Source organism: Hyperolius riggenbachi, chromosome 5 (genome assembly GCF_040937935.1).
Source record: "Hyperolius riggenbachi isolate aHypRig1 chromosome 5, aHypRig1.pri, whole genome shotgun sequence".
Classification (NCBI taxonomy): domain Eukaryota; kingdom Metazoa; phylum Chordata; class Amphibia; order Anura; family Hyperoliidae; genus Hyperolius; species Hyperolius riggenbachi.
In genome coordinates, this window is record NC_090650.1 from 65,923,187 (window position 1) to 65,949,937 (window position 26,751).

General features: G+C 42.2%; 1 protein-coding gene across 4 annotated transcripts in view; it reads left to right on the plus strand.

Annotated features, from left to right (window-relative positions):
* ADARB2 (adenosine deaminase RNA specific B2 (inactive)) overlaps positions 1-26,751 on the plus strand; it is an 802,765-nt gene that overhangs the window by 476,911 nt on the left and 299,103 nt on the right. For all 4 annotated transcript variants that reach the window (XM_068235806.1, XM_068235807.1, XM_068235808.1 and 1 more), the window contains one exon: positions 10,114-10,200. In XM_068235806.1, the coding sequence (XP_068091907.1) occupies positions 10,114-10,200 (87 nt within the window). The remainder of the gene's footprint in view (positions 1-10,113; positions 10,201-26,751) is intronic.

Consider the following 26,751-nt stretch of genomic DNA (forward strand, 5'->3'; position numbering starts at 1 on the left):
AGCAGAAAGTTAATTGTTTCTGTGCCCTTAGTTGTCAGTCTCTCAGGACAGGGAATAAAAACTTCTACCCCCACGGGGCCCCCTGCGGCTTCTGGGGCCCCCTGCGGTTGCATCCCATGCATAGTCTATTGTTAAGCCCTTGGTGATTACATAGCTTAAATTGCTGGGGCCCAACATGAAGTGTTAGCTGAAAAGTTTCTGTGGCGGTCACATTCACATCTGCAAAACCAAAGCGCAAGCTCGGAATGATGTGGCAGCCTTGTTTCCACTCAATTCGTCTCCTGAAGTGTCAGCTATGATGAGCAATTAAGACAGTTCTATTGTTTAACTGGTGATGTATTAATTCTGTACCATTCCAAGGCACACGGAGAAGCTTGTGAATAGCAATTACAATTTAAGATGTAAAGAGACTTTGTTGAACATAACTAATTCCATTTTGGCACGTCGTCAGTGGCCATCTGCCTAATCGTTGTTTTTTGTTTAGCATGATCTATTTCCGACAGAATTCGAAACAGCGCACATTAAGAAAAATGCAAAATAGCTATTGTTTTAAATTATTTTTGTGCCTGTCAATGTTAAGTGCTGCGGGTTGTTTTTTCTTGATTTTTTTTTCTCTTATGTTAGCTCCATATATATGCTGCCATTATAGTACTTCTGAAACTGGAGCTGACACTTCACAGCTGAGATGTGGAAACAGGCGGGAGAAGTTCTGGGAAAATGATGTGTGCCTCTTTACTTCTGTGTTTCAAAACTGCAATGAGTGGATCCCTCCACCAGAACGAGGTGCCACAATTCAGAGAGTGGATGTCTTTACAAATCGTTCCCTCTCATGAACCAAGCAAGCCTCTGATGTAAAATGCCTTCATTTCACCTCAGAAAATGTAGTAAACATAGACGCTACTTATGTTCTAGTAAGGTGTGTGTGTGTGTGTGTGTGTGTGTGTGTGTGTGTGTGTGTGTGTGTGTGTGTGTGTGTGGTGTGTGGTGTGTGGTGTGTGTGTGTGTGTGTGTGTGTGTGTGTGTGTGTGTGTGTGTGTGTGTGTGTGGTGTGTGTGTGTGTGTGTGTGTGTGTGTGTGGTGTGTGTGTGTGTGTGTGTGTGTGGTGTGTGTGTGTGTGTGTGTGTGTGTGTGTGTGTGTGTGTGTGTGTGTGTGTGTGTGTGTGTGTGTGTCTGTGTGTGTGTGTCTGTGTGTGTGTGTTTTTCTGCACAATCAGATTTTTTCATTTTGTTTTGTTTTGGGGGGGGGGGGGGGGAGTTTGTTTTCTTTTTTTGCATGTTCACTCAACGTGTTTTTTTTTTTTCAATTCTGTTTTGTTAGCAATTAGCGGAGATCAGATCTTATGGAAGTTATCCATAGTTAGTGATGAGCACAAATTTTGCATAATCCTAATTTCGCATTTACGATGCCAAATCATGATGAGAGTTCTCGGGCAAAATCGCAATTAATTTTGTTTGTAAACGTAATCAGGAACCGAAATTTCGCAATTTCACTTCATTTTTTGGGTCATTTTGTGCCAATTTTAGCGGTTAATTGCACAGCCCCCATACAAATCAAAAAATCGTTTTTTGAGAAAATTAATTTTAAAAATGCAAAGGAAAAAGACTTTTTAAACTGTCATTTTTCCTTTGCATTTTTAAAATCGATTTTCTCAAAAACTACAAGGTCTTATTGAAAAATTATTTTTTTGCCTTGTTCCCACCCGTCTCCTTATTAATGTAGCAATTTTGGTGATGATAGCCTGTATGGGGCTTTTCTATTAACCACTAAATTCGGCACAACATTTTTTTATGAAAAATTCATGAAATTACGAATGGATTACACAAAATCTGTTGAATGTCCAAATCGTAATTACGCATGGCTGTAATTATGCATTAGTAGATTATGATCATCTTTATCCATAGTACCCAACATAAGTGCTTTAAACTTTTCAAAGAACATATACTGCTTTTAAGTATTTTATCTTGTGTGAGTGTCAAGCACGACTGCTTCCAAGAAGTTACAATAATATGTTTTACTGCCGTAAATAGGAAGAATAGTAGTTGCTCTTGAGCCCTAGTTGTCCTCTAGATTTTTCTACCCAGTATGGCTTTAGCCGGTTCTTGCATATGGAAAATCTTAAAATTGTGTATATCTGCTGGTAAACCTTTATCCACAATCTCTTGGTTTTGGGACACACTCCCACCAAGCATGTACATGCCCTCGGCGTTGCATCCTTTAACCCCTTGTTGACCCAGCCTTTACCCCCCCCCCCGCCCCCTGAAGGACCAGAACTGTATTTGCTGATCTGTGCTGGGTGGGCTCTACAGCCCCCAGCACAGATCAAACACCAGGCAGAGCGACCAGATCGCCCCCCTTTTTTCCCCACTAGGGGGATGATGTGCTGGGGGGGTCTGATCGCTCCTGCCTGCGTGTGGGTGGTGGGGGGGGGGCACTTCAAAGCCCCCTCCACCGCAGGATTCCCCCTCTCCCTCTCCTCCCTTCCTGCCCCGGAGATCAGAGGCTGCACAGGAACGGATCTGTCCTGTGCAGCCTCTAACAGGCTCCTGCCTGTCATGTGACAGCGATCCCCGACCGCTGATTGGCCGGGGATCGCTGATCTGGTACAACGCTGCTACTCTTAGCAGCGTTGTACAAATGTAAACAAAGCGGATTATTTCCGCTTGTGTTTACATTTAGCCTGCGAGCCGCGATCGGCGACCTGCAGGCTATTCACGGAGCCCCCCGCCATGAATTGACAGGAAGCAGCCGCTCGCACGAGCGGCTGCTTCCTGATTAATTAGCCTGCAGCCGGCGACGCAGATCTGCGTCGCTGGTCCTGCAGCTGCCACTTTGCCGACGCGCGGTATGAGTGCACGGTCGACAAGTGGTTAAAGAATTTACCAGCAGCTTGCCCCTTAAATTTGGCCTCAAGCAATGGGACCAGGTACCATTTGTACAAGAGTTTATAATTCACTTCTACTGAGCTGCAGGTTAGATCGACCAGCAGGTAGGGCTGAGGGGCACCAAGCGGGAGCAGTACCTAAGTGAGGTTGTATTAGCTTTGTACTGCATTGGGCAATGCACAGTGATGTGAATAATATTATACTAATATCAAGATGGGTAAGGGGGGAAGTGGGAAATTAATTGGTGTCATGTAGATATTTACTAGTGTATGTCTGCCTTAAAGCAAACCTGAGCTGAAAATAAACCAATAATTCTATCTAATTCTAAACAGGACTTTCCAGGGGATACCATACTGTTATTTTATATCTAAAAATTTACAGTTGACATTTAAAGTTTTAAAAGTTTTTTCAGCTCCCACACAAACAAATCTTGGAACTATAGAACTTTTTTTATCTGTTCCTTGCACTCAGAAGTTTTTCTTAGCTACAGTATATAAAGCAAGAGTTATATCAGCTGTCATTGGTTATCAATAAGAAATGCACTATGGTTGGATTACAGTTTGACTGCAGATAAATTAACATTTAGGTCTCTGAATTCTTAACCTTTACAGTGAAAAAAAATAAGGAACACAGCCTTAGTCAGGGTTGGACAATGAAGCAAAAAACAAATGGTGCTGCAGTGTCCAAAATCCAATTTCAGGAGCTAAATCAGTACCTTAGTGTAATTGAATTGATGATGAGGGAGAGTTTGAATATGTGGTCAAAATGTCTTTTATCAGAGTACAGCAAAGTCCGTAGTATCCACCACTGGCTGGGACTGCCTGATGCCGCACAAACCTCCCACTCCTATGCGGGAGAAAATACTCACCGAGCCTCCAGCCACATCTTCTAGCCTTCCTCAAGCTCCTAGCGGGCGTCTAGCAGCTTTCTGACATCCTCAGTGTACGGCTCTTGCCGTTTCACCTGACCCATGTCAGGTCATGTGACACACCAGGAGCTGCACACGGATGCCAGAAAGCCACTAGGAGTTACAGGAAAACCAGAAGACGTCGCTGGAGGCTTAGTAAGTATTTTATGACCTGCAAGCCCACCCCAAAAAAAACCAAAGCACAGTCCCCATTATCCCCTAAGGCATGCAGTTAGTTGAGACTTACGCTTGCTTGAGTTTCGGATAACGGCAGACTTTGCTGTAGTTATAATGTAGAGATAAATGGAATGTCCCTTCCGTTATTAGCACAATGCACAGTTCCTTGGATGGAAACAGCCATTTTCTGATGGATTTCACCTTTTCCCCAGTGTTGCTTTTTAAGAGGCAAATTCAAGAAGAAGAAAAAAAAACAGAAATCTATTGCCGTGTTCTGGTCTCCTCTCCTTATGTGTTAAATCAGTGCCTGGGCATGAGAGGTGCCGTAACTCAGACGCTACGTGTGTGAGGAGTGCTTGATACATTTTATTGCAGTTTTATGTTCTACAGCAACAAGAGGCTTGTGTCTATTTCTCCTTGCGCATCCTCTGCCCAGCAGCTAATCCTTCATGGCGCAGACGGTTTTATCTGATTAATCAGTCAGCGCCGGTCTCATGATAACCAGAGTGAAGGAGTTATGGCTGCTGCTAACGTCAATTTGCACTACAAGCCAAAAAACATTCTTTTCTGTCTGGCATTCATGGTTATGCTACCTACAGACAGGAGAAAGTGTTCAGACATGCAGACAGGCAGGAACACAGCTGACCTAGGTAATTGCCACCTCGTCCCTTTGAGTACCTTGTAATGCTGGGTACACACTATGAGATTTACTAGCTGATTTACTGTCAGATCGGTTATTTCCTACATGTCCGATTTGCTTTCCGATCGATTTCCGAGCATTTTCCGATCAATTTCCTATTACAGTTAACGGTAATTGATCGGAAAGCAAATCTAACAGTAAATCGGTCAGAAAATCTCAGTGTGTACCCAGCATAAAGGCCCATACATTTGCCGACTAACCAACCAATCGACCATCCAATTCGATTATTATAATCGAATTGGATGAAATTGGTGCTGCCATATGCATGCCCGACTGACAAAGCGACCAATTTTAGGACAGAAATTGGCCGCACTGTCGATCGTGCATCCTGGAAGATGTCGGGCTGAAGTTGGTTGGTTGGGTGCGCGGCGGTACGGCGGCTGAATTGCGAACGAGCAACGAGACGATGAAACCCCTGCCGCTGCTGGCGCAATGTATAAATGTATGTTGTGTAGTGCATTTATATATTACCTGTCCGGTGTCAGCCTCCACGCGGTTTCAGTCCATCTCTGGGTTACCCGGCGAGATGGACGGTCACCGCGCGGAGGCTGACACCGGACAGGTAATGTATAAATGCACTACACTACATACATTTATACATTATGGGGGCAGCGGCGGTAAAGTCCACAACTAAGCTAAGTTGGGCACTATGGTGCATGCCCTGACCCGGTGGTTCGTATTCTTGATTGCGCCCCAGTTACTGGGAGCGTTCTACCCATGTACGGTTATGAGTCTTAATGAACTGCGCATGCATAGAATGCTCTGGGCCATGGGAATGCAATTGAGGAAGCATGCTGTTGGATCAGCGCATGTGCAGTAGTGCCCCAACTTAGCTAAGTTGCGGACTTCACAGAGCCACACTTCGGAACTAGGAAGGGGACTGAGAGGACAGCAAGAGACCTACAAAACAACTGGGGCTGAAAGAAGCCCAGGGTAAGTAAAATGGGGGTAAAAATTAAGATTTGGACATCCTTTGAGGCAAATATACATGCATGAGTACTGTCATCCAAAGGGATTGGGACTCAATCCCTTGGGGGATCAGGACAGTTTTCTGTACAGATGAGTCACTAGCCAGTAGGCTAGCCTTATGTATTGTTGCTATGGCATGTGAAAGAGGGACAACATGCGGTGCGTGATGAAGAGGGAGGGGTAAACAGGAGTACAAATTCCTTGAAGTAGCAAAACAACTAAGTAGTACACGCCTTAAGACTATATCATTTTAATTCAACCGTTAGAGGCAGCAGAACTCTGATTGAACTGTACTATTCTGTAGTACAACTTTCACTTCCTGTCCAGAATGGCTTATCCAGAGTAACACATGGGTTTAACTGCTTAGCAATCTGAACTCGAGAATTGCTCTGGGTTAACATCAATCCAACATGCATAAAGCTGTTTCAGACTTTCACTTCCTCATCAGTGCATAGCAGGGATTGACATGGATCTATAGGATCGGGGTTAGACCAGTACTAAGTAATACCCAGATAGCTCATGGTGGCCTAGAACCACTAAGAAAGTATCAAGGGCTAAAAGAGACCAAAAAGCCTTCTATTTAAAACTTTAACTGTACACACACATATATATATATATATATATATATATATATATATATATATATATATATATATATATATATATATATATATATATACGCATGTATACTGTATATATATATATATATATATATGTATGTATATATATATAGATATAGATATATATATATAGATAGATAGATAGATAGATATCAATGCTCCATGAAATTGTGCCTTCTTAAATCAGAATATGTTTGTGATAGTTTAGCTTTAAGTGCGCAACTGTGGTTTCCCATGATGCATCACTCCTGAGTATGGAGTTAATTCAGATTATGGATTCTGTGTGGACAAAATCACTCCTGCCCTTCAATATTCTATCAACAGCCATTAAATGAATCATTCTATATGTATGCAAACCTCCTATAGTTTATTTTAGCCCAGAGGTTAGACAACTGCTGAGCATACCTCAGGGATAGTACGTAGGAGATTTCCATAACACCACTTTGTACCGTGTTGACTAAAGAGAACAGACTGAACCAGATGATTCTGTAGGCATCAAACGCATAGCAAAAATAGCAGCATCTATTATGTGGTTTTAGTTCCATCTGTGGCATAGTTGCTAGCATGAAACCCCATTATTCATTCTCTGACCTTACTCAGTCCCTGGTATTTATCTGTCCTAAATTTATCTCCCCTATTGCCATTACGCGGTTCTCTTTTCTGCTGCTCTTTCTGCTTCATTAAGTGCTGTGGACAGCAGTTTCATAGAGCCTGTATCATTCACACGCCTTTCCTCTGCTTCTTACTGTTTTTGTATACAATTTCTCAGTTTAAAGTGGTATGAAACTCAGCATTTCTTCTTTGCTCTAAAAGATTATTTACAGCCTTAAATCTACTATCGCAAAATAGTGAATTGTAGCAGAACAGCATTCAAACAGTTAAACACAGCACTTTGTTCTCCAGTGGAAAACTCCTTGCTTCAGTGTCCAGCTTCTGGCCGCATCCAGAGAGATGATAACATTATATTTTGTTTCCATTTCTTTGTCAGATACATTTAGTAAACATTAGCTTCTATGTGTGCAGTTAAAAGTGATCACTAGATAGGTTTTAATATATAAATACAGCAGCTAAGATATGCAATAAAATGCATTGGCAGCTTTCAGAGCAGATAAACTGTACTTTGGAACCTTGTAATTTTTAAACAGACAATATTACTTGTGCACAATCAAGCAAATATGGTAATTGTATGGGTAATAAAAAAGTTGGAATACACATTTTTATAGAATGTTATGTCAGCGTTCTACCTACTTTAATGCTATTGCATATTATTTTTAACAATTATCGTTTCAAGATTGTGTAAATATACAGACTGTGTAAATATACAGACAGACTAGTTAATCCACATTACATATACAGTACACAAAACACATTTGGTATCCCAGAAAGTGGGAGAAACAGCAGAGTGAGTTTAAACTTCTTCGGAGGCAATATATGATGCTGTTGACAAACTTTTCGAGGGAAAATATTTCAATCTTTATTTTTCGGGCAGATTGTATCCTAATTAATAAGCAAACATGAAAACCCCATATTTAAAATGTTTCACATAAAAGACAACTGTAGGAGGAAGAACATGAAGGCTGCCATATTTATTTCCTTTTAAAAATACCAGTTTCCTGGCAGCCCTGCTGATCAATTTGGCTGTAGTAGTGTCTAAACAACACCAGAAACAAGCATGCAGCTAATCTTGTCAGACCTGACAATAATGTCAGAAATACCTGATCTGCATATGCTTGTTTAGGGTCTATGACTAAAAGTATTAGAGGCAGAGGATCAGCAGGATAGCCAAGCAACTGGTATTGGAAATATATTTGGCAGCCTCCATATCCATCTTGCTTTAGTTGTCCTTTAAAGGGAGCCTTGCTTGTTCCCAAAAAAAGTTATTTTACGGTTGTATGTAAATACTGCAAAATGACAAAATCAGTTCTTGTCATCAAGCTATAAAATATTATCAGTTATGAAGGTGTTGAATACATTTCTTATGTTGTAAATATGAAGTGAAAATTGACACAAATAGCCATCCACTTGTGAAACTAATTACGATGTAACGGATCCTTGTGAAGTACTCTTCTTTCTTCTTGAACACTTGCAATTTTAGTGCTGATTAAATGACTGTATTATTTTATTGGCCAGGCATCACTACAGGAAGCAAAGAAAACTCTCCCACAAGCACATGGGGCTGATAACAGGAATAGTTACATCTACTTCCTGTCTGTGTTATTTAGAGTAAAGCGTAAATTGATACATGATTCAGTGCACATCAATACGTACATTTATTTTTCAGGCTGCAAACATAATGTGATGAGGGTTTGATAAAGCGTTCCTAGGCACAGCTGAAAAAACAGCATACATGTAAAAAGGGCACCACCATAGTTTGGGTGCCAAAAGTAGTCACTAGTAGAATATTGGTAAAATTACTAATATTCATTCATTAGGTTTTATTACATTAGTAAAATATTTTGCTATTGTCTAACCTGATCCCAATCATACTTGAATCCTCCTTCTTTCTAAGCCTAACCCTAAGTGACCCCCCCCCCCCCACCACCACCAATGCCTAATCCTAACCACCCTCCCCAGCTGATGCCTAAGCCTACCAACCCCCCAACCTATGCTTAACAATTTAATTTAACAATGCATATCAATATGAATTTATAATGTATTTAGTCAGTGTTATCCTATTGTATAATCTTTCCTCTCCCTGATTTACTTTCTGAAATTAATCACATGCGGCAATATCTTTAGTAGCGGCAGGTGATCTCTGAGGAATTCACATTTACAGAGACCACAGTAGAAAGGATCTCTGGTCTCCCATAATGCTCTGGAGAAGGGGGGAAAAATCTGCATACTGCCCCCCCCCCCCCCCCCCATTTCTTTAGATTGTAAGCTCACAAGAGCAGGGCTCTCTCACCCTTTTGTGTCTTGAAATGTGTTATTAATTTTGTTTCCTGAAATTTGTTATACATTTTATGTATCATGTTACATTTCTCACTGTAACTACCAATTGTGTACTGTGTACCGGTGTCTATATTTGGTGTACACTATTTTTTTGTATTTTTATGTACCCCATGTTTGTTTTTCTTAGTTTGTACAGTGCCTCACAATATGTTGGCACTTTATAAATCAATTAGTAGACCTAAGCCCGTATAAAAACGGGCTCTAGGTCTGTGTTCCTGGGCGCGCGCACGCCCGCTCACCCGCCGCCTGCTCACCCGCCGCACATCTGGCCGCCTGCTCACACGCCGCCTGCTCGACTCCCTGGCCCTGTCCCCGGCCTCCTGTCTCTGGATCCGTGCTGCGCACATCCCAAAGCACGGACAACGCTACACAGAGACAGGAGGCACGGACACAGGGGTTTTATTATAGAGGATACTAATAATAATAATAAACAGCCTAGGCCAAGCCTCAGTGGGAGGATGTGGCTACTCAGCAATATACAGTAATTTGCAGCTATAGGAAGTGTGTCTGATGTTGAAACCAGGATTTTTTTTTATGTAGAAGTGGGTATCCTAAATAATTTACTACATTCTACTATATGTCATTATGGTTCATCTTTTAAAGTATTTCAAACACACTTTTAGTATAAGTATGTAAATTAAGACTTTAAAATAGATGTATTTCTGCTAATTGAGAAGCTATCGTACCGACTATCAGTACTGATCTAGAATAACATTTGTGCTTGTATTCAAGCTTTAAACGCAGATAGTATTATAGGAACCAAAACAGTCTGTCTTTGTGGGAACATATGGGATATTTTTATAATATTGTGAATCACTGTAATATGCTGAATGAAAAAAAAAAGATATCTAAAAATAAAATAACATTTAAATAATAACATGCATGTTTGTGCTCTTTCTTTACAGAAAAAATTAGCATGCTGTCAACGTTTATCGTACCTTTCAAGTTCATAAGTCCCGGGGCAAGCAGTGTGGATGATGAAGATAATCTAAGTAAGCCATCTAATTTAAACAAATATCCGTTTAACAAAATTCCTACAAGTGTGAATTAGTTGTGCTAAAATACGTTTGGAAAGTGATATTTGCTAACGAAGAACGTGTTTCATGCAGAGATGCCAGTATTGAGGAAATAAAGTACATTTCACTCCAAGACTGTAAAAATATCTTGTGTTCATCACTGGAATTGATGGGCTTTTTTTTTGGGGGGGGGGGGGGGGGAGGGGAGAAGCAGTGGCAGCCAAAAGATTTTGCAGGTCCTGGACCAATTTCTGGGGTAGCTGATGACCCGCAGCTTCGTGCACCGCTGCAAAAAAAATGGGCGTGGTCATGACCGGATGAGGGCAGAGCTAACTGTCATTTAAAGTGAACCCAGGGTGAGAGTGATATGAAGGTTGCCATATTTATTTCCTTTTAAACAATACTAGTTGCCTGGCAGCCCTGCTGATCTATTTGGCTGTAGTAGTGAACAAGCATGCAGCTAATCTTGTCAGTTCTGACAATATTGTCAGAAACCCCCGACCTGCTGCATGCTTGTTCAGGGTCTATGGTTGAAAGAATTAGAGGCAGAGGACCAGCACGGCAGCCTGGCAGTTAAGCAAACCGCTTAACAGTGGGTAAGCGGGGACAGCAGGAAGAAGTGGGGTCAGTAAATAAGCAATAGTCAGCACTGAATGGCTTGCAATTTTGGATCATCATGCAGAGGTAGAATTCATAGCAGCCCAACATTAGCAATGGGTAACATACAAGACCAATTCAGTAAGCAGAGATAGTGGCATTAATCATACCAAGATCACCACAGACATCAGACGTTACTGGGTTAGCAGGCAGAGTCAATAGCAGATCATCTCAGTATCATCTCCTCCTCCCAGTCAATTCACTTGTAAGTAAGTTGCACTTAAGCCCCGTTCACATCACAAACGCGGATGGCCACGCATGCGGAACGCAACGCATGCGAACGCACGCCATCCGTGTTTGTGGGCGTTGCGTGGCTGATCCCATCACTGAAAAGTGAATGGGACAGCCACGTGTTTTTACAAAAAAATGAGTGCAGCATGCGTTCCTGGACCGCACAGGTCCGGAACGCATGCAGTGTGAACATCAGACATTGCACTTAGTGCAATGTCTAATGTCGTGCGTGTCGGCCACCTGCACGCGTTTCCAAAACGTGGCTGGAAACGCGTGCAGTGTGAACGGGGCCTTACTAGAGAATGGCAGCCATGATAGGCACCGGCTCACATGGTTTCACACATCTAGCACGAGTGGTTCAGACTTACTAGGAGTGATCCACACATTTTCCAGAAAGTCATGGTTCCAAAATACAAAAGACTTTAAAGAGAATCTGTATTGTTAAAATCGCACAAAAGTAAACATACCAGTGCGTTAGGGGACATCTCCTATTACCCTCTGTCACAATTTCGCCGTTCCTCGCCGCATTAAAAGTGGTTAAAAACCGTTTTAAAAAGTTTGTTTATAAACAAACAAAATGGCCACCAAAACAGGAAGTAGATTAATGTACAGTATGTCCACACATAGAAAATACATCCATACACAAGCAGGCTGTATACACCCTTCCTTTTGAATCTCAAGAGATCATTTGTGTGTTTCTTTCCCCCTGCAGCTATCTTCCACTGAAGTGTCAGGCTGTTTCTTCCTGCAGAGTGCAGACAGCTCTGCCTGTATGTAATTCCTCAGTATGTGAAAGCCCAGTCAGTTCAGAGGAGGATTTATCCAGCTTGTAAAAGATAAGAGAGAAGAGAGAAGCTGTCCAAATCTAAATAATACACAGGCAGTGTGCAGAGAGGGGCCTGGAAGGGGGAGATGCATCACAGAACCACAACACTGAAGAACTTGGCAGCCTTCCAGACACAGGCCTGACAAGTCTGACAAGAGAGAGATAAGTTGATTTATTACAGAGATGGTGATAGTAGAACGTGCTGCAGTAAGCCAGAACACATTAGAATAGCTTTTGGAACTTGTAGGATGATAAAAAACAGGATGCAATTTTTGTTACGGAGTCTCTTTAATGCAAATTCTCAGGAAAACAAATAAAACACACTGGGGGTTTCAAACTGGAACTGGTGCATGGCTTTGCTTTACTGGAAAATTGTCGGTCAAGTCTTTTGCTATGGAGCACAGTTTCTTTTTTTACAATGTAATTTTTATTGAAAGCAGATTATCAAGAAACAAACACATGGTTGGGCTTCTCACGTAAAAATGATACATACCAACATTGTTAAACACGGTAGACGAAGTCACCAAATCCTTATTACAACATTTTGTTATTTATGCAATGGAGCACAGTTTCTTACTGAATGGCCCTCTAAGGCCTCTTGCACGTGACATGCTATTCCGATTTGCAATTTTGATGTAATTTTACATGCAGTTCAAATTTGTGATTTTTAATCGGTACTACATGCTGCAGTTTTTCTGTGTTTTTCTTTTTGTTTTGATCGCATCCAGGGAAAATCAGAATTGCAAATCGGATTTGCAGTGTGCAGGGGGCCTAAGGGTGGTTTGCCAGTGGCATTGAGTGCCAGCCACCCTTGAATCTTTTGGTCTTATTTAAAGGGTGAGCAGGCAACTGTGAGTTGACCGAGGAGGAATTGTTTAGGATCCATTAATTGGTGTTGTACATTTTGCTCTTCAAAATCTACAGCAATCTTAACATATTGTTACAGAATGTTTTTATGCAGGAATTGATTTAACATGTACCTGATGTTACTTACACGTGAAATGGTGAGATAGACATGTTTATGTATGGTGCCGGTGCCAAGCATACAAATAAATAGGCTGTATTCCTGTTTTTATTTTTCTGCCTGAAAGAGTTAACATTCAGGTATGCAAGTGACAGTTTCTCTCCAGTCAGGACCTAATTGGAACTATAGCGTAACCTTCACTGAACTACAGGAACAGGCTCTGAATGCTGGACATAGCTAAAATAAACTCAATAGTTCATATATTTTAGCTCTCAGACTTGGAAAACTGTGTCATTGAGCAATGACAATACAACATTAAATCTACTTTTTAGGTTTTTAAACATAACATAAAACTGCGGATTATCTAAAAAAAAAGAGTCATTTTAGGAGTATGAGAGTAAATACAATTTTTTTTTATCTCATCTGTTTATTTTCCCCTTGGGTTTACTTAAAATGATGTTCCTTTAAACACAGTAAATTCCAAAATGTAAATGTAATAAACAGAGTGCTGCCACTACCTGGACATACACTAAATTATCGATGTGTATGAAAGTTTATTTTTAAAAGTGTGCTATGAACAGTGCAAACATACTATTTCAAATGTCCCAAAAAATAAAAAAAAATCTTTGAAATACAGTAAATCTTTTTGAAGTGCACAAATAGCTTTTATTTTTGTTTGAGCTGGGCAGAGAGTACAGCTTTCCAATCGCTGCTGCTCTCGACTGAAACATTCTTCATGGACAATATTCTATTCCTGGAACCACTTCCCAAACAATGTCCGTCAATGTATCATCATTCCCTGGACTGAACGGCGCACGCTGTGTTAAAAGACGTTTAGTAAGAAAGCATTAAGTGTTAGACTAAGAGGTCACTGCACGCTTCTCTCTAATATACTTGCATTTACTGTCCTTAAAAGTCTGCTATTAGACCACCTAAGGACAAGGCTTTTAGAAGAAAATATCCGTGAGAAAGGAGTTTATTTGTCACTTGTGTGTCAGGTTTTCTTACAAGCAGTATTTTGCTGTCTAGTTATTTACTGCTATTTTGCATTGTATGCATGCTGGCAGTGTCAAAATGTTGTCTACACAGTACGCAGGGTTTAGAAAAGCTGTCTATACAGTCTGGTAATAATAATATACCAGCTACACATAATAAAAGATACTGTAACTAAAAGATACTGTAACTGTAAAACAGTGAATGGTACTGTCTGCACATCATCTAAATGCAATTTTAAACAACACCGGCTTTGTCATTCATGTTACATTTCCTTAGCTATTAGACTGCTGTGGAGGCCACCAATTGACTTTCTTTGGAAAAGGCTGCATTGCTGGTTTTCTGGTTATAATACTTTCTACATCATTTAGTATGCAGATCTGATCTTCTGATTGTTCTTCTGATTTTCCTGGTCTACATATGTCACATTAAGTAGTTAACCACTAAGGTTTTTTTTCTCTTAAAGACCAGAGCAATTTCACCTTTCAGCAGTCCTTTTCATTTGCCAATAACTGTATCACTACATATTACAAAAAAAAGATCTATATATTGATTTTTTTCATCATCAATTAGGCTTTCGATGGAATTAATAATAAGAAAAAATGGAAAAAATCATGATTTTGCAGTTTTCAGCCATTATAGTTTTTCATAGAAAATGTTCTACTGTAGATAAAACCCGCACTTTTTATTTGTCCCGGTTATAATAATGTTTAAAATATTTCCCTAGTAAAATGTATGCCGACAATATTTTATTTGGTAATAAAGGTGTATTTTTTTTCTGTTTTGCGTCCATCACTAATTCCAAGCTCATATTTGCAAAAATAACAGTAATATACCCTCAAGACATTCATATTGAAAAGTTCAGTCCCTAAGGTAACTATTTATGTATTTTTTTAAATAGAAGATGTATGGGGTTAATTTTAATGGTATATGTATGTATTTTTATAAAAAAAAATGTGTGTAGGTATAATTTTACTATTTGATGCCATTGGTCGTTGATCACAGGCGCTTATATCGATGAATGGGAACCGTGTTCCTATTCACTCATCTGTGCACTAACAGGCGGAGATGATAACGTATGTAGGAATGAGCGGGAGTTCGCAGCAGCCGTAGACGTATATCTACGTAGACATATGTCCTATATTCAGATGAAGTCCTGTGGGACATAGATTATACTGCACAAGATGCAGTAACTAGTTAAAACAAGTGCAGTTGTAATGTGCCCCTATAACAAGCCCAGACAAAATGTCAATGATCAAGTGCAGCTACTGGTACTATGTGTCTCTGGCTATGATAATGCACCCCGATCCCAGGTACTGCCATTAAGTCAAGCATTAAAGCCAGTGTTTACCATTTTAAAAATAAAAAAGTTGGATACTCACCTAAGGAGAGGGAAGGCTCGGTCCTAATGAGCCTTCCCTCTCCTCTCCCGGTGCCCTCGGTGCTGCGCTGGTTTCCCCCGTTCGCGTCCACCGCCGCAGGGACTTTGGAGTATGTTACAGTAGTCCAGACGAGATACTCCAACAGAAGGAAGGTCCGCACCAATTCACCACGAATCCTCTTTATTGTTAGGACGTATCCAGTATTAAAACATCACATCTCAAGCTGACATGTTTCGGACCTACTGGTCCTTAATCATAGCTGAGTTCACATGGAAAACCTTTGACACATTAATACACACCCGGCCTAAATCTCCACCCCCCGCCCACCTCCATGGGGGCAGTCTCACCCCGGAGGGCGGAGCCAGGATACAGGTCAGTTCTGAAAGGTGCATGAAATTTAAAACAATACGACAAAGTGTGTCATTGTACATGATAAAACAGAGTAAAAAAATGTCAAAAAATTGTTCTCATAAATGAGATCAATAAAAAGAGTAAAGCAGTAGTACAGGCAGACACTGGAAAACAGAGAGAAATAAAGGGGACACACACCACCATAAGCCAATAGAGGGATAAATGAGGTCACTGTGTTGTGAGACTCACGTCCCACCTAGCATTCAAGCCTCGAGGGGCTCTAGTGTCCAATTTAAATATCCACATAGCTTCTCTCCTAAGTAAACACCTGTAAAGATCCCCACCCCGTTTGGATGGAAAAACTCTCTCTATGCCCTGGAATTGGAAGCCAGTCATATTCCCACTATGTACCTCCCTGAAATGTTTCGCAACATTAGAGACATTGGTGGTAAGCCACCCTTGTCCCAGGTAGTGTTCCGCTACCCTTTGCCTAAGCGGCCTAGTAGTACATCCAACATACTGAATGGAACATACACTACACGTAATTAGATAAATCACGTCCTTGGTTCCACAATTGATAAATTGTTTGATTGGAAAACTACGGCCGCTAACGGAAGAGACAATAGATCTTGTTTTCGTATGCACATGGCAGTATCGACATGTAGAAACACTGCATCTAAACGAACCTGTCAGGGAAAGCCACGTGTTTGGGTGTTGTGTTGATTCAAACATGCTTGGGGACAAAAGTTTAGCAAGAGTAGGTGCCCGTCGGCTGGCCATTCTGACACCTTCATTGATGATCGGACGTAGGCCTGCATCAGCCTTGAGTATGGGTAAGTACTTAGTGACAATGCCTATGACCTCTTTGTACTCTGACGAAAAGGTGGTTACAAATGTGGGTTTCGGACTAGTGGCCCCCCTAATTGAGGTAGCATGTACCAGATCTGATCTGGGTCGAGAGGATACTCTCGACCTACCTCTTTTTATGGCCCATTTAGGATAGCCTCTGTCACAAAGTCGTGCCTCCACAATATCAAGTTCCTTAATCAAATCACCTTCTTCTGAGCAGTTACGTTTCGCTCTACTAAATTCTCCGACTGGAATGCCCTTTATGGTGTGGGCTGGATGACAACTGTTAGCTCTCAAAGTGGAATTTCCACTACACGCCTTTCTATAGGTGATTGTGCTAACCCTTCCGTTGTTAGGGTTTCCCCTTAACTCAAGGTCCAAGTAGTTGATGGAAACCTTATCATATTCAAATGTGAACTGAAGATTCAGCTCATTGGCGTTAAAATGCTCCACCAAAAACTGGACACTACAGGGGCTACCCTTCCACACCAATAGCAAATCATCAATGTACCTCCCGTACCACACAACATCCTCCATGAGGCCGCAACCACCCCCAAAGACATGGCTCTCCTCCCACCATCCCATGTATAGATTAGCCAGGGACGGGGAGAACTTTGCTCCCATGGAGGCGCCACGTCTCTGGAGGTAGAAGCGGCCATCAAACATGAAGTAGTTGTGGGCCAGGAGGTGACAGACAGAGTCCAGAATGAAAGTCTGGAGGTCCAGAGAATAGTCTGAGTACTTCCCCAGATGAAACTCCAAAGCTTGTAGGGCAAGATTATGAGGAATACATGAGTAGAGAGATTTTACATCAATTGTAATCCAAGCATATTCTGATCTCCACTCAAAATCCCAGTGCTGGTCGTAATGGAGAAAGCTACGCTTACGGATCATTACGCGTAATTTTACGCTATTACGCATTACGAAATTACGCTTACGGCATAGACATTCATTTTCGGTACATGTCTATAATTACGCATAGCACTTACGCAATTACGCGTAAGTATACCGTAATTCAGGTTATTACGTTATAGGCTTACGCGTAAAATCCTACTAGCAATTAATGCGTAAGGTCATGCTGACGCATGGATCAATGTTAGGTAGCCGCCGACTTTAAGGGTTAATAGCAAAGCCCCCTTAAGTGCTAAGAGCCTCAAATTTGGAGAATATATTAAGGAGATCAGAAGGAATAAGAGGAAAAAAAATTTTTCAAAAAGACCTTATAGTTTTTGAGAAAATCGATGTTAAAGTTTCAAAGGAAAAATATATACATTTAAAAACCTGCCGACTTTAACGGTTAATAGCAAAGCCTGCTTAAAATTTAGGAACACCACATTCACAGGGTATATTAAGGGGATCAGTGGGAATAAGAGGAAAAAAATTTTTTCAAAAAGACCTTATAGTTTTTGAGAAAATCGATTTTTAAGTTTCAAGGGCGAAAATGTCTTTTAAATGCGGAAAATGTCAGTTTTTTTTTGCACAGGTAACAATAGTGTTTTATTTTCATAGATTCCCCCAAGTGGGAAGAGTTTTATTTACTTCGTTCTGAGTGTGGGAAATATTAAAAAAAAACGACGTGGGGTCCCCCCTCCCAGACCTCTTTAACCCCTTGTCCCCCATGCAGACTGGGATAGCCAGAATGCGGAGCACCGGCCGCGTGGGGCTCCGCACCCTGACTATACCAGCCCGCATGGTCCATGGATTGGGGGGTCTCGGAAGGGGAGGGGCAGCCAAGCTTTCCCCTCCCCCTCCGAGCCCTTGTCCAATCCAAGGACAAGGGGCTCTTCTCCACCTCCGATGGGCGGTGGAGGTGGAGGCCGCGATTTCCTGGGGAGGGGTTCATGGTGGCATCTGGGAGTCCCCTTTAAAAAGGGGTCCCCCAGATGCCCACCCCCCTCCCAGGAGAAATGAGTATAGAGGTACTTGTACCCCTTACCCATTTCCTTTAAGAGTTAAAAGTAAATAAACACACAAACACATAGAAAAAGTATTTTAATTGAACAAAAAACATAACCACGAAAAAAGTCCTTTAATATTCTTAATTAACCATTAATACTTACCTGTCCCTTTAAAAGCCAGTTCCCACGCAATATCCTCGGAAATATACTAATCAGTTACAATGTAACAAAGTTATTACAATGTAACAACTTTGTTACATTGTAACTACGCCGCACCCGACGTCACTCACCGCCACCGCCGCCGCCGCGTCTGTGCTGCAGGACCCGACAGAGCTCTGAGCTATAGCTCAGAGCTCTCGAAAGCATCTTTGTATTTGGGCTCCAAGGAGCCCCATTGGTCCTTAGCAGACCAATGGGGTTCCTTCAAATCAGAAGGAACCCCATTGGTCTGCTAAGGACCAATGGGGCTCCTTGGAGCCCAAATACAAAGATGCTTAGAGAGCTCTGAGCTATAGCTCAGAGCTCTGTCGGGTCCTGCAGCACAGACGCGGCGGCGGCGGCGGCGGTGAGTGACGTCGGGTGCGGCGTAGTTACAATGTAACAAAGTTGTTACATTGTAATAACTTTGTTACATTGTAACTGATTAGTATATTTCCGAGGATATTGCGTGGGAACTGGCTTTTAATGGGACAGGTAAGTATTAATGGTTAATTAAGAATATTAAAGGACTTTTTTCGTGGTTATGTTTTTTGTTCAATTAAAATACTTTTTCTATGTGTTTGTGTGTTTATTTACTTTTAACTCTTAAAGGAAATGGGTAAGGGGTACAAGTACCTCTATACTCATTTCTCCTGGGAGGGGGGTGGGCATCTGCGGGACCCCTTTTTAAAGGGGACTCCCAGATGCCACCATGAACCCCTCCCCAGGAAATCGCGGCCTCCACCTCCACCGCCCATCGGAGGTGGAGAAGAGCCCCTTGTCCTTGGATTGGACAAGGGCTCGGAGGGGGAGGGGAAAGCTTGGCTGCCCCTCCCCTTCCGAGAACCCCCAATCCATGGACCATGCGGGCTGGTATAGTCAGGGTGCGGAGCCCCATGCGGCCGGTGCTCCGCATTCTGGCTATCCCAGTCTGCATGGGGGACAAGGGGTTAAAGAGGTCTGGGAAGGGGGACCCCACGTCGTTTTTTTTTAATATTTCCCACACTCAGAACGAAGTAAGTAAAACTCTTCCCACTTGGGGGAATCTATGAAAATAAAACACTATTGTTACCTGTGCAAAAAAAACTGACATTTTCCGCATTTAAAAGACATTTTCGCCCTTGAAACTTAAAATCGATTTTCTCAAAAACTATAAGGTCTTTTTGAAAAAAAATTTTTTCCTCTTATTCCCACTGATCCCCTTAATATACCCTGTGAATTTGGTGTTCCTAAATTTTAAGCAGGCTTTGCTATTAACCGTTAAAGTCGGCGGGTTTTTAAATGTATATATTTTTCCTTTGAAACTTTAACATCGATTTTCTCAAAAACTATAAGGTCTTTTTGAAAAACATTTTTTTCCTCTTATTCCTTCTGATCTCCTTAATATATTCTCCAAATTTGAGGCTCTTAGCACTTAAGGGGGCTTTGCTATTAACCCTTAAAGTCGGCGGCTTTTTTATATTATACGGGAGCGTAATATTACGTGATTACGGCAGACTGTGTAATTTCAATGGGAGTTTACTGTCTTACGCGTAATTTGTTACGCGTAAAACGTAACCCTACGGTCTACGCGTAATTAATTACGCGTAATACCGTAACCTTACACGTAACGCTTACGGTGCATTTGTAGTGAATTACGATACGTAATTACGCTAATGCGTAATTTCGGCCCAGCACTGCAAAATCCTCAATGCTGGCCAATAGATGTTTGGAATCTTTTATGTAGCCCGGGAGACGCTTCACCAGAGGCTGGAGCATGGAGTCCACCCAACTACCAAGGCGCTCGCCCAGAGAGCCAATCCCGGCCACAATGGGCCTGCCCTCCGGACGAGCGCCTTGTTTGTGAATCTTCGGTAAATGATGGAAAATTGGTATAGTTGGGTGCTGGACACCCAAATACTCCACAAGTCTCCGGTCAAGGACCCCCAGGCTCTCACCATATGACAAAAGACTAGACAACCTGCTCTGGAATTCTGAGGTCGGATCATTCCTCAGAGTCTCATATGTGTCACTGTCATTTAACTGTCTCAGAGCTTCTTCTCGGTAACTGACGCTGTTTAGTACTACCACTGCGCCGCCCTTGTCCACATAACAATATCCTTTTTGTTCTGTAGACTCTTAAGGGCGCGTGCTTCATCTCGGCTAAGGTTTGGAATAGTGGTAGATAGGGGATTCTTAGCTAAATGCAAAAGGTCTCTCTCCACGAGTTCCTGAAAAGTGTCCACATGAGTCGTGCGTGCAGACACCGGGTAGAAATCGGGATTGGCTGCTCTGATTGGCCTAACATCATCTAGGGTAACCAGGGGATTGCTATCGGACAACAGACTATCCATTGTCCATCTAGCACATGTATCCTGAAAGTTACCTATATCAGGTATGCCCACAGTGCTGCCAGCCGGTCTCCACTCTGGTTGATCAGCATCGTCCCCAAAATGTTTGCGTAAAAGGATTGACCTCACAAATCGATTTACATCGAGAAGAGTGGTAAATACGTCAAAATGGTGGGTGGGGGCAAAAGACAGACCTTTGGATAGAACCTTTATTTCAGACTCGCTAAGAACATAATCAGACAAATTCACCACATTTCCACTACCCCCAGACCCCTGTGCATTAAAACAGTCCCGGCCAAACTTCCGATGTTTCACACCCGCCCGCCGTGTCCGGCGTCTGGGCGTCCCTTCCTCTTCTGTTTTCTCTGTTTCCTGTGGTTTGGTTGGCCCGGCAAGTTTTTTGCTGCCGAATCAAATCTTTCCCCTGGGGCCTGTCCCTGGGGCTGACTATGTTGGGGCGCTATCACTGGTAAGCGGTTATCTGGTACAGAGACTGGAGTGGGTCTGGCAGGTTGTGTAACTTCCGGGGAACTAAAGCTAACCCTCCTTCTACTTCTAGAGCGGGGTCTCCGGTAACCGTGATTGGGTGACTTAGAGATACTCTCCCACCGTCCCCACTCATATACCATCTTCTTTCTATAGTCTTCTGTATCCCTTATGTATTTGACCCTTTTTATATCAGTGATAGTAGCCTCCAACTTAGCTATATTATCTCGCATCCTCTTATTTAAATCCTCAAACTCTTTCATATAGTCAAATTTATTCACATTGGTTTCAATGTCTGTAATTTTAAAACGCAAGTTCACTAGTTTGTCTTCTTCATAAGTTATAATTAATTTCATTAAGTTGAGGGAACAGTCTGTCAAAATTTCATTCCACTCCAACAAAAACTGATCTGAATACATTGTGGTTGGGATTTTCTTTATGCGCAGACCCCGGGGAATAATTCCCTCTGCCACGTATTGTTTTAGACTTGTTAAATCCCACCATACTTTGGTTTCTTTGGACAAAAGATCCTCTAACTGAAGAAAGGCAGTTCTTAAACTTGGATTATTTTCAGAGGGATTGGTGTTTCTAGAAAAAACAGTGGCAAATTTACTGTTACGATCACTATCATATGCCAGATTGCCAAGCGAGATAATATGAGACTCCTGTCTTCCCAGGGATACAGTCACTGGAATAGCTCCTGCTGTGCTTAGATCCTGCACATTGTTTTGGCAAACAGTATGAGCACCAGAGGAAAGAGTCTGTGTACCCATCATAGGTGGCCCCCTCTGATCAACTTGGGCTATGGAGTGTACAAGCCCTACTGTCTCTACCGATGCAACAATGTCCCCCAGCATGGAATGAGACTCATCAGATAAAGACCCAGTAACATCAAGGAGGTCCCTTACCATTTCCTTGCAGTGTGCCTTAATGGATGCTGATGAAGGACAAACCACCTTTGCGGATTCATAGCTGTCCGCAGTGTTTACCATTTTAAAAATAAAAAAGTCGGATACTCACCTAAGGAGAGGGAAGGCTCGGTCCTAATGAGCCTTCCCTCTCCTCTCCCGGTGCCCTCGGTGCTGCGCTGGTTTCCCCCGTTCGCGTCCACCGCCGCAGGGACTTTGGAGTATGTTACAGTAGTCCAGACGAGATATTATAAGAGCATGTATTAACATTTTAGTTGTGTCTTGAGTGAGAAAAGGTCGGATGCGAGATTCGTTTTTGAGTTGGAGATGACTTGGGCTGGTTAGGGAGTGAACATAAGGAAGAAAAGAGGGAGATGAGTCTAATATTACCCCCTGGGCTTTGGGAACTGAAGTTATGGGAGTGTTATTAACATTTACTGTTACTTCAGGCAGAGAGGTAGACAGAGACGGTGGAAAAATGATTAGTTCTCTTTTACTCATATTATATTTTAAGAAGCAAGTGGACATGAAGGAGGATATAGCAGACAAGCAGTCAGGAACACGTGTGAGGATGGAGTTAAGATCTGGGGCCGAGAGGTACAGTTGTGTATCGTCTGCATACAGGTGGCATTGAAAACCAAATTAGTTGATTAAGTTACCAAGACCATCATGTAGATGAAAAGAAGAGGAGCCAAGAACAGAGCCTTGAGGAACCCCGACAGACAAAGCATGAGGAGAAGAGATCTGATCTGAGTAAGAGACTGTGAAGGACCTTCCAGAGACGTAGGAAAATAGCCATGAGATAGCAACATGCCTACATTGAAAGTATCTGTAGGAGTAAGGTGTGGTCGACAGTATCAAATGCTGATGACAGGTCAAGAAGGATGAGTATGGAAAATTGACCTTTGGATTTGGCTGTAAGAAGGTCATTGGCCACTTTGTTAAAGAGAACCCGAGGTGGCATTGTATTACGTTAGTGGGGCACAGAGGCTGGTTGGGCACACTAACACCAGCCTCTATTGCCCCATCGTGTGTCTCAAAGACCCCCCTGCTCGCCGCTATACTCCCCGCAGTGCTGGCGACACGCAGCGCGTCGCCAGCACAATGTTTACTCTAGCGCTGTCTGTCAGCGCCGCAGCCCCGCCTCCTCCGCATCGCCGCTACCCGCCCTCGTCCCTTCCCTCCAATCAGCGGGAGGGAAGGGACGAGGGCGGGTAGCGGCGATGCGGAGGAGGCGGCGGAGCGGCGCTGACAGACAGCGCTAGAGTAAACATTGTGCTGGCGACACGCTGCGTGTCGCCAGGACTGCGGGGGTATAGCGGCGAGCAGGGGGGTCTTTGAGACACATGATGGGGCAACAGAGGCTGGTGTTAGTGTGACCAACCAGCCTCTGTGCCTCACTAACGTAATACAATGCCACCTCGGGTTCTCTTTAAGGGCCATTTCTGTTGAGTGGTTACAGCAAAAGCCAGGCTGGAACTGATCAAGTAGGGAATTAGCAGAAAAATAATGGCTTTAAGTGGATCCGAGATAAACTTTTACTCATTGCATAATTAGGTTCCTTTCATATATATATATATAGGTAGAGGGTAGGAGAGAGGAGGAGAGGGGAGTGGAGTTTTCAAAGGCTGAGGGCTGGAGATGCAGGCAAGCTTGCCTGTGTGTAATGTGACAAGCAGAACATGGCTGCTGTCATTGTATCACAGGAATAAATAATTATATGCTGTTGAAGCTGTTTGACGCTAGATTTGCTGTGTAAACTACAGTATATATACTAGTTTTAATATATTTAACATAATAATATATCTAATATCTGTAAAAATATGCAGAATACTGAATATACTCAACTTTAAGTTTAAATATTTAGGTCTGGCTCACTAAATAAAAGTAAAGTATAGGGGTGCATTTGTACTTGAGTCAGACCTACATTTCTGATTCATGACCATTCCCATTTGCAACAATTTATGCAGTATTAAGTGACACTCTCTTGATAAAGGAATGGCAAGAAAACACAGGTCTGAAAGTCCTGGCCACAACAATCAGCAATGAAAGGGAAGGGAGGAAGATACTGGGTTGCATTACTTACTACAGAGGGAGAGTGGGTAATTGCTACACTTGGAGGCCTGGAGGAGTTATTGGCTGCACTTTAGGGCCTGGAGAGGTTAATGGCCCCAATACTTGCATACTTGAATCCCTCCTAGTCCCCAAATGTAGCTGTTAATTCTTCCTGGTCACCAATGTGCATCCAATAACTTTGCTGGGTAGACTTATACTTGAGTGAATAAAAAAACTCCAGCTTAAAAGGGTCAAATATTGGATTCGACTTATACACAAGGTCGACTTACAGTATATTCAAGGATACATGGGCAAGTTTACTTGAAACCCAGGCAACAGTATACAGTTTGGTGTCAAGTACTTGACTGAATTCCCATCTCCTTCTGTTCAGAGTTGACCCAACTATCTTCAAAGATCAGGAAGTAAAATTTCTAGAATCTCAATTTGGTTCTGTCTTCCTCATGCATAATTGTTGATGCAGAAACATGGCGTATTTAATAATTATTTTACCTACTTTTTTAAGGCTTTTGCTGTCTTTGCTTTATCTTAAAGCAACCCTGAATTGAAAAATAAAATTCTAAATAAACATGCACGTCATACTTATCTCCCACGTAATCTGTTTATCAATCTCTTCTTCCTCTCCTGTGCCCTGTTTGTCCACTGCGATCAATTAAATTCTCTGTTAAAAATGGTGATTACCCCATAAAAGCATCTGGGGCAGCACTCTATTAACCAGTAATATAGCTTGAGTCATAAGGAAACATGGACATTACCTTGCGCATCAGGTGTTCTTTCAGTTATAAGCAACTGATGTAGTGAAAAAGGGCCCTAAGGCTTTCAGCTTCCTGTGAGACAAGTCTGACAAGATCTTTACAGAACTGGGAGATCAATCCTTGGTTACAGCTCCTCTTTAAGCTTAAATGAGCTAGTGCTGAGCCACACCAGTCCTTGCTAGCTTCATCATGTTGAGAATGAAGGCAAGACTCAAAAGAAAAAGAACAGGGATTGAAAAGGCAACAGCAGGGCTTAATGGGTCATATGTGCCAGGCCAGAACTTTTTTCACCCTAGGAGTTTGCAGCTGCTGATGTTAATATGCACAGCATTGCAGATACAGGAAAGGATTTCTGAAAAAGTCACAGATTATGGCGATATTTCATATCGGAGGAAGAGGGTCTGCACATGAAAGACAAGGAGTTATTGCTGCAAATGGAAATGGCCTGGATATGTAAAAATTGACTTGTTGTCCAAGAGGGAAATGAAAGAGGTGCCAGCAAATAATTTGTGTGAGGGTTGCTGCATATGGGGAGGAGCCTGTACACAGAATCAGACTGTGTTGTACATTGTCAGTCGGCCACACAGATCAGGGTAGGGAGCGCTCGGTACTGCAAAGGGGGGTGACATCATATGAGATGATAAGCATGGGAGGAGCATCAGATAAAGTTGGGGAGTAAAATATAAATCCAGCCCTATGCAGACATGGATTGAGGAGTGTAATAATAGACCCTGCAAGGGATGCAGCTGCAGGGGGCCCCAGAAGCCACAGGAGGCCCAGTCCTGAGAGACTGACAACTAAGGGCGAGGAGAGAAAAAAACTTTCTGCTTTCTGCACAATTCTTCTAATGTGTGCATCTGCACAGCTACTGATAACAAATCATACAAAGTTTTGTAAACAAAGATGTGTAGACAGTCCCTTTTCAGTGTGCAGGCCCACCCAAAGTTTTGCAGGAGGCGGCCGTGATTTCTAGTTACACCTCTGCATTGATTCTTACAAATACCAATATAAATATTGGGGGATTCCAACTCACAGAAAACACACCCCATTTTAATGCATTGGCTCCACCTGGAAGCTGGTTACTGTTGCACAGGAAACAACATACCAAATTTAATAAAGTACCAACATTTGTACTATAGATAACACAATGCAGTCCAGTTGTAATTGTGGCTTCAAAATGAAAACCGTCCCCACATTTTTCTATCTGGAATTAAATGACACATCCTTAATCTGCCACGTGTATTGCAGCAGCTTAAATTTGACAGATGATGTCATTTGGTCTTCCTGATGTGTCTGTCATTATTGCCAGCAAGAATCATTCACTTAATAAAAAAAGAAAAAAAAAAGAAAAATAATAATATAAAATCTAAAATAAGCTGCCGGAGAGATTGCAAGGAGCCCGCTTTCCTGGACCGTTAATAGCACAGTACGCCAGCCAGATCAGGCAGGGGGATTACCAGACCAGTGTTCTACTGTCGTGGGCCTGATATGAAATGCTTACCGGGATCTCAATTCAGAGAGTCTTACTGTCGCATCAACTCAGTAAAATAATATAAAGAGATTTCATAAAATAGGAAATTATTTGACAGCTCTAATAAATCACTTCACTTCAAGCTAGCCTGAGAA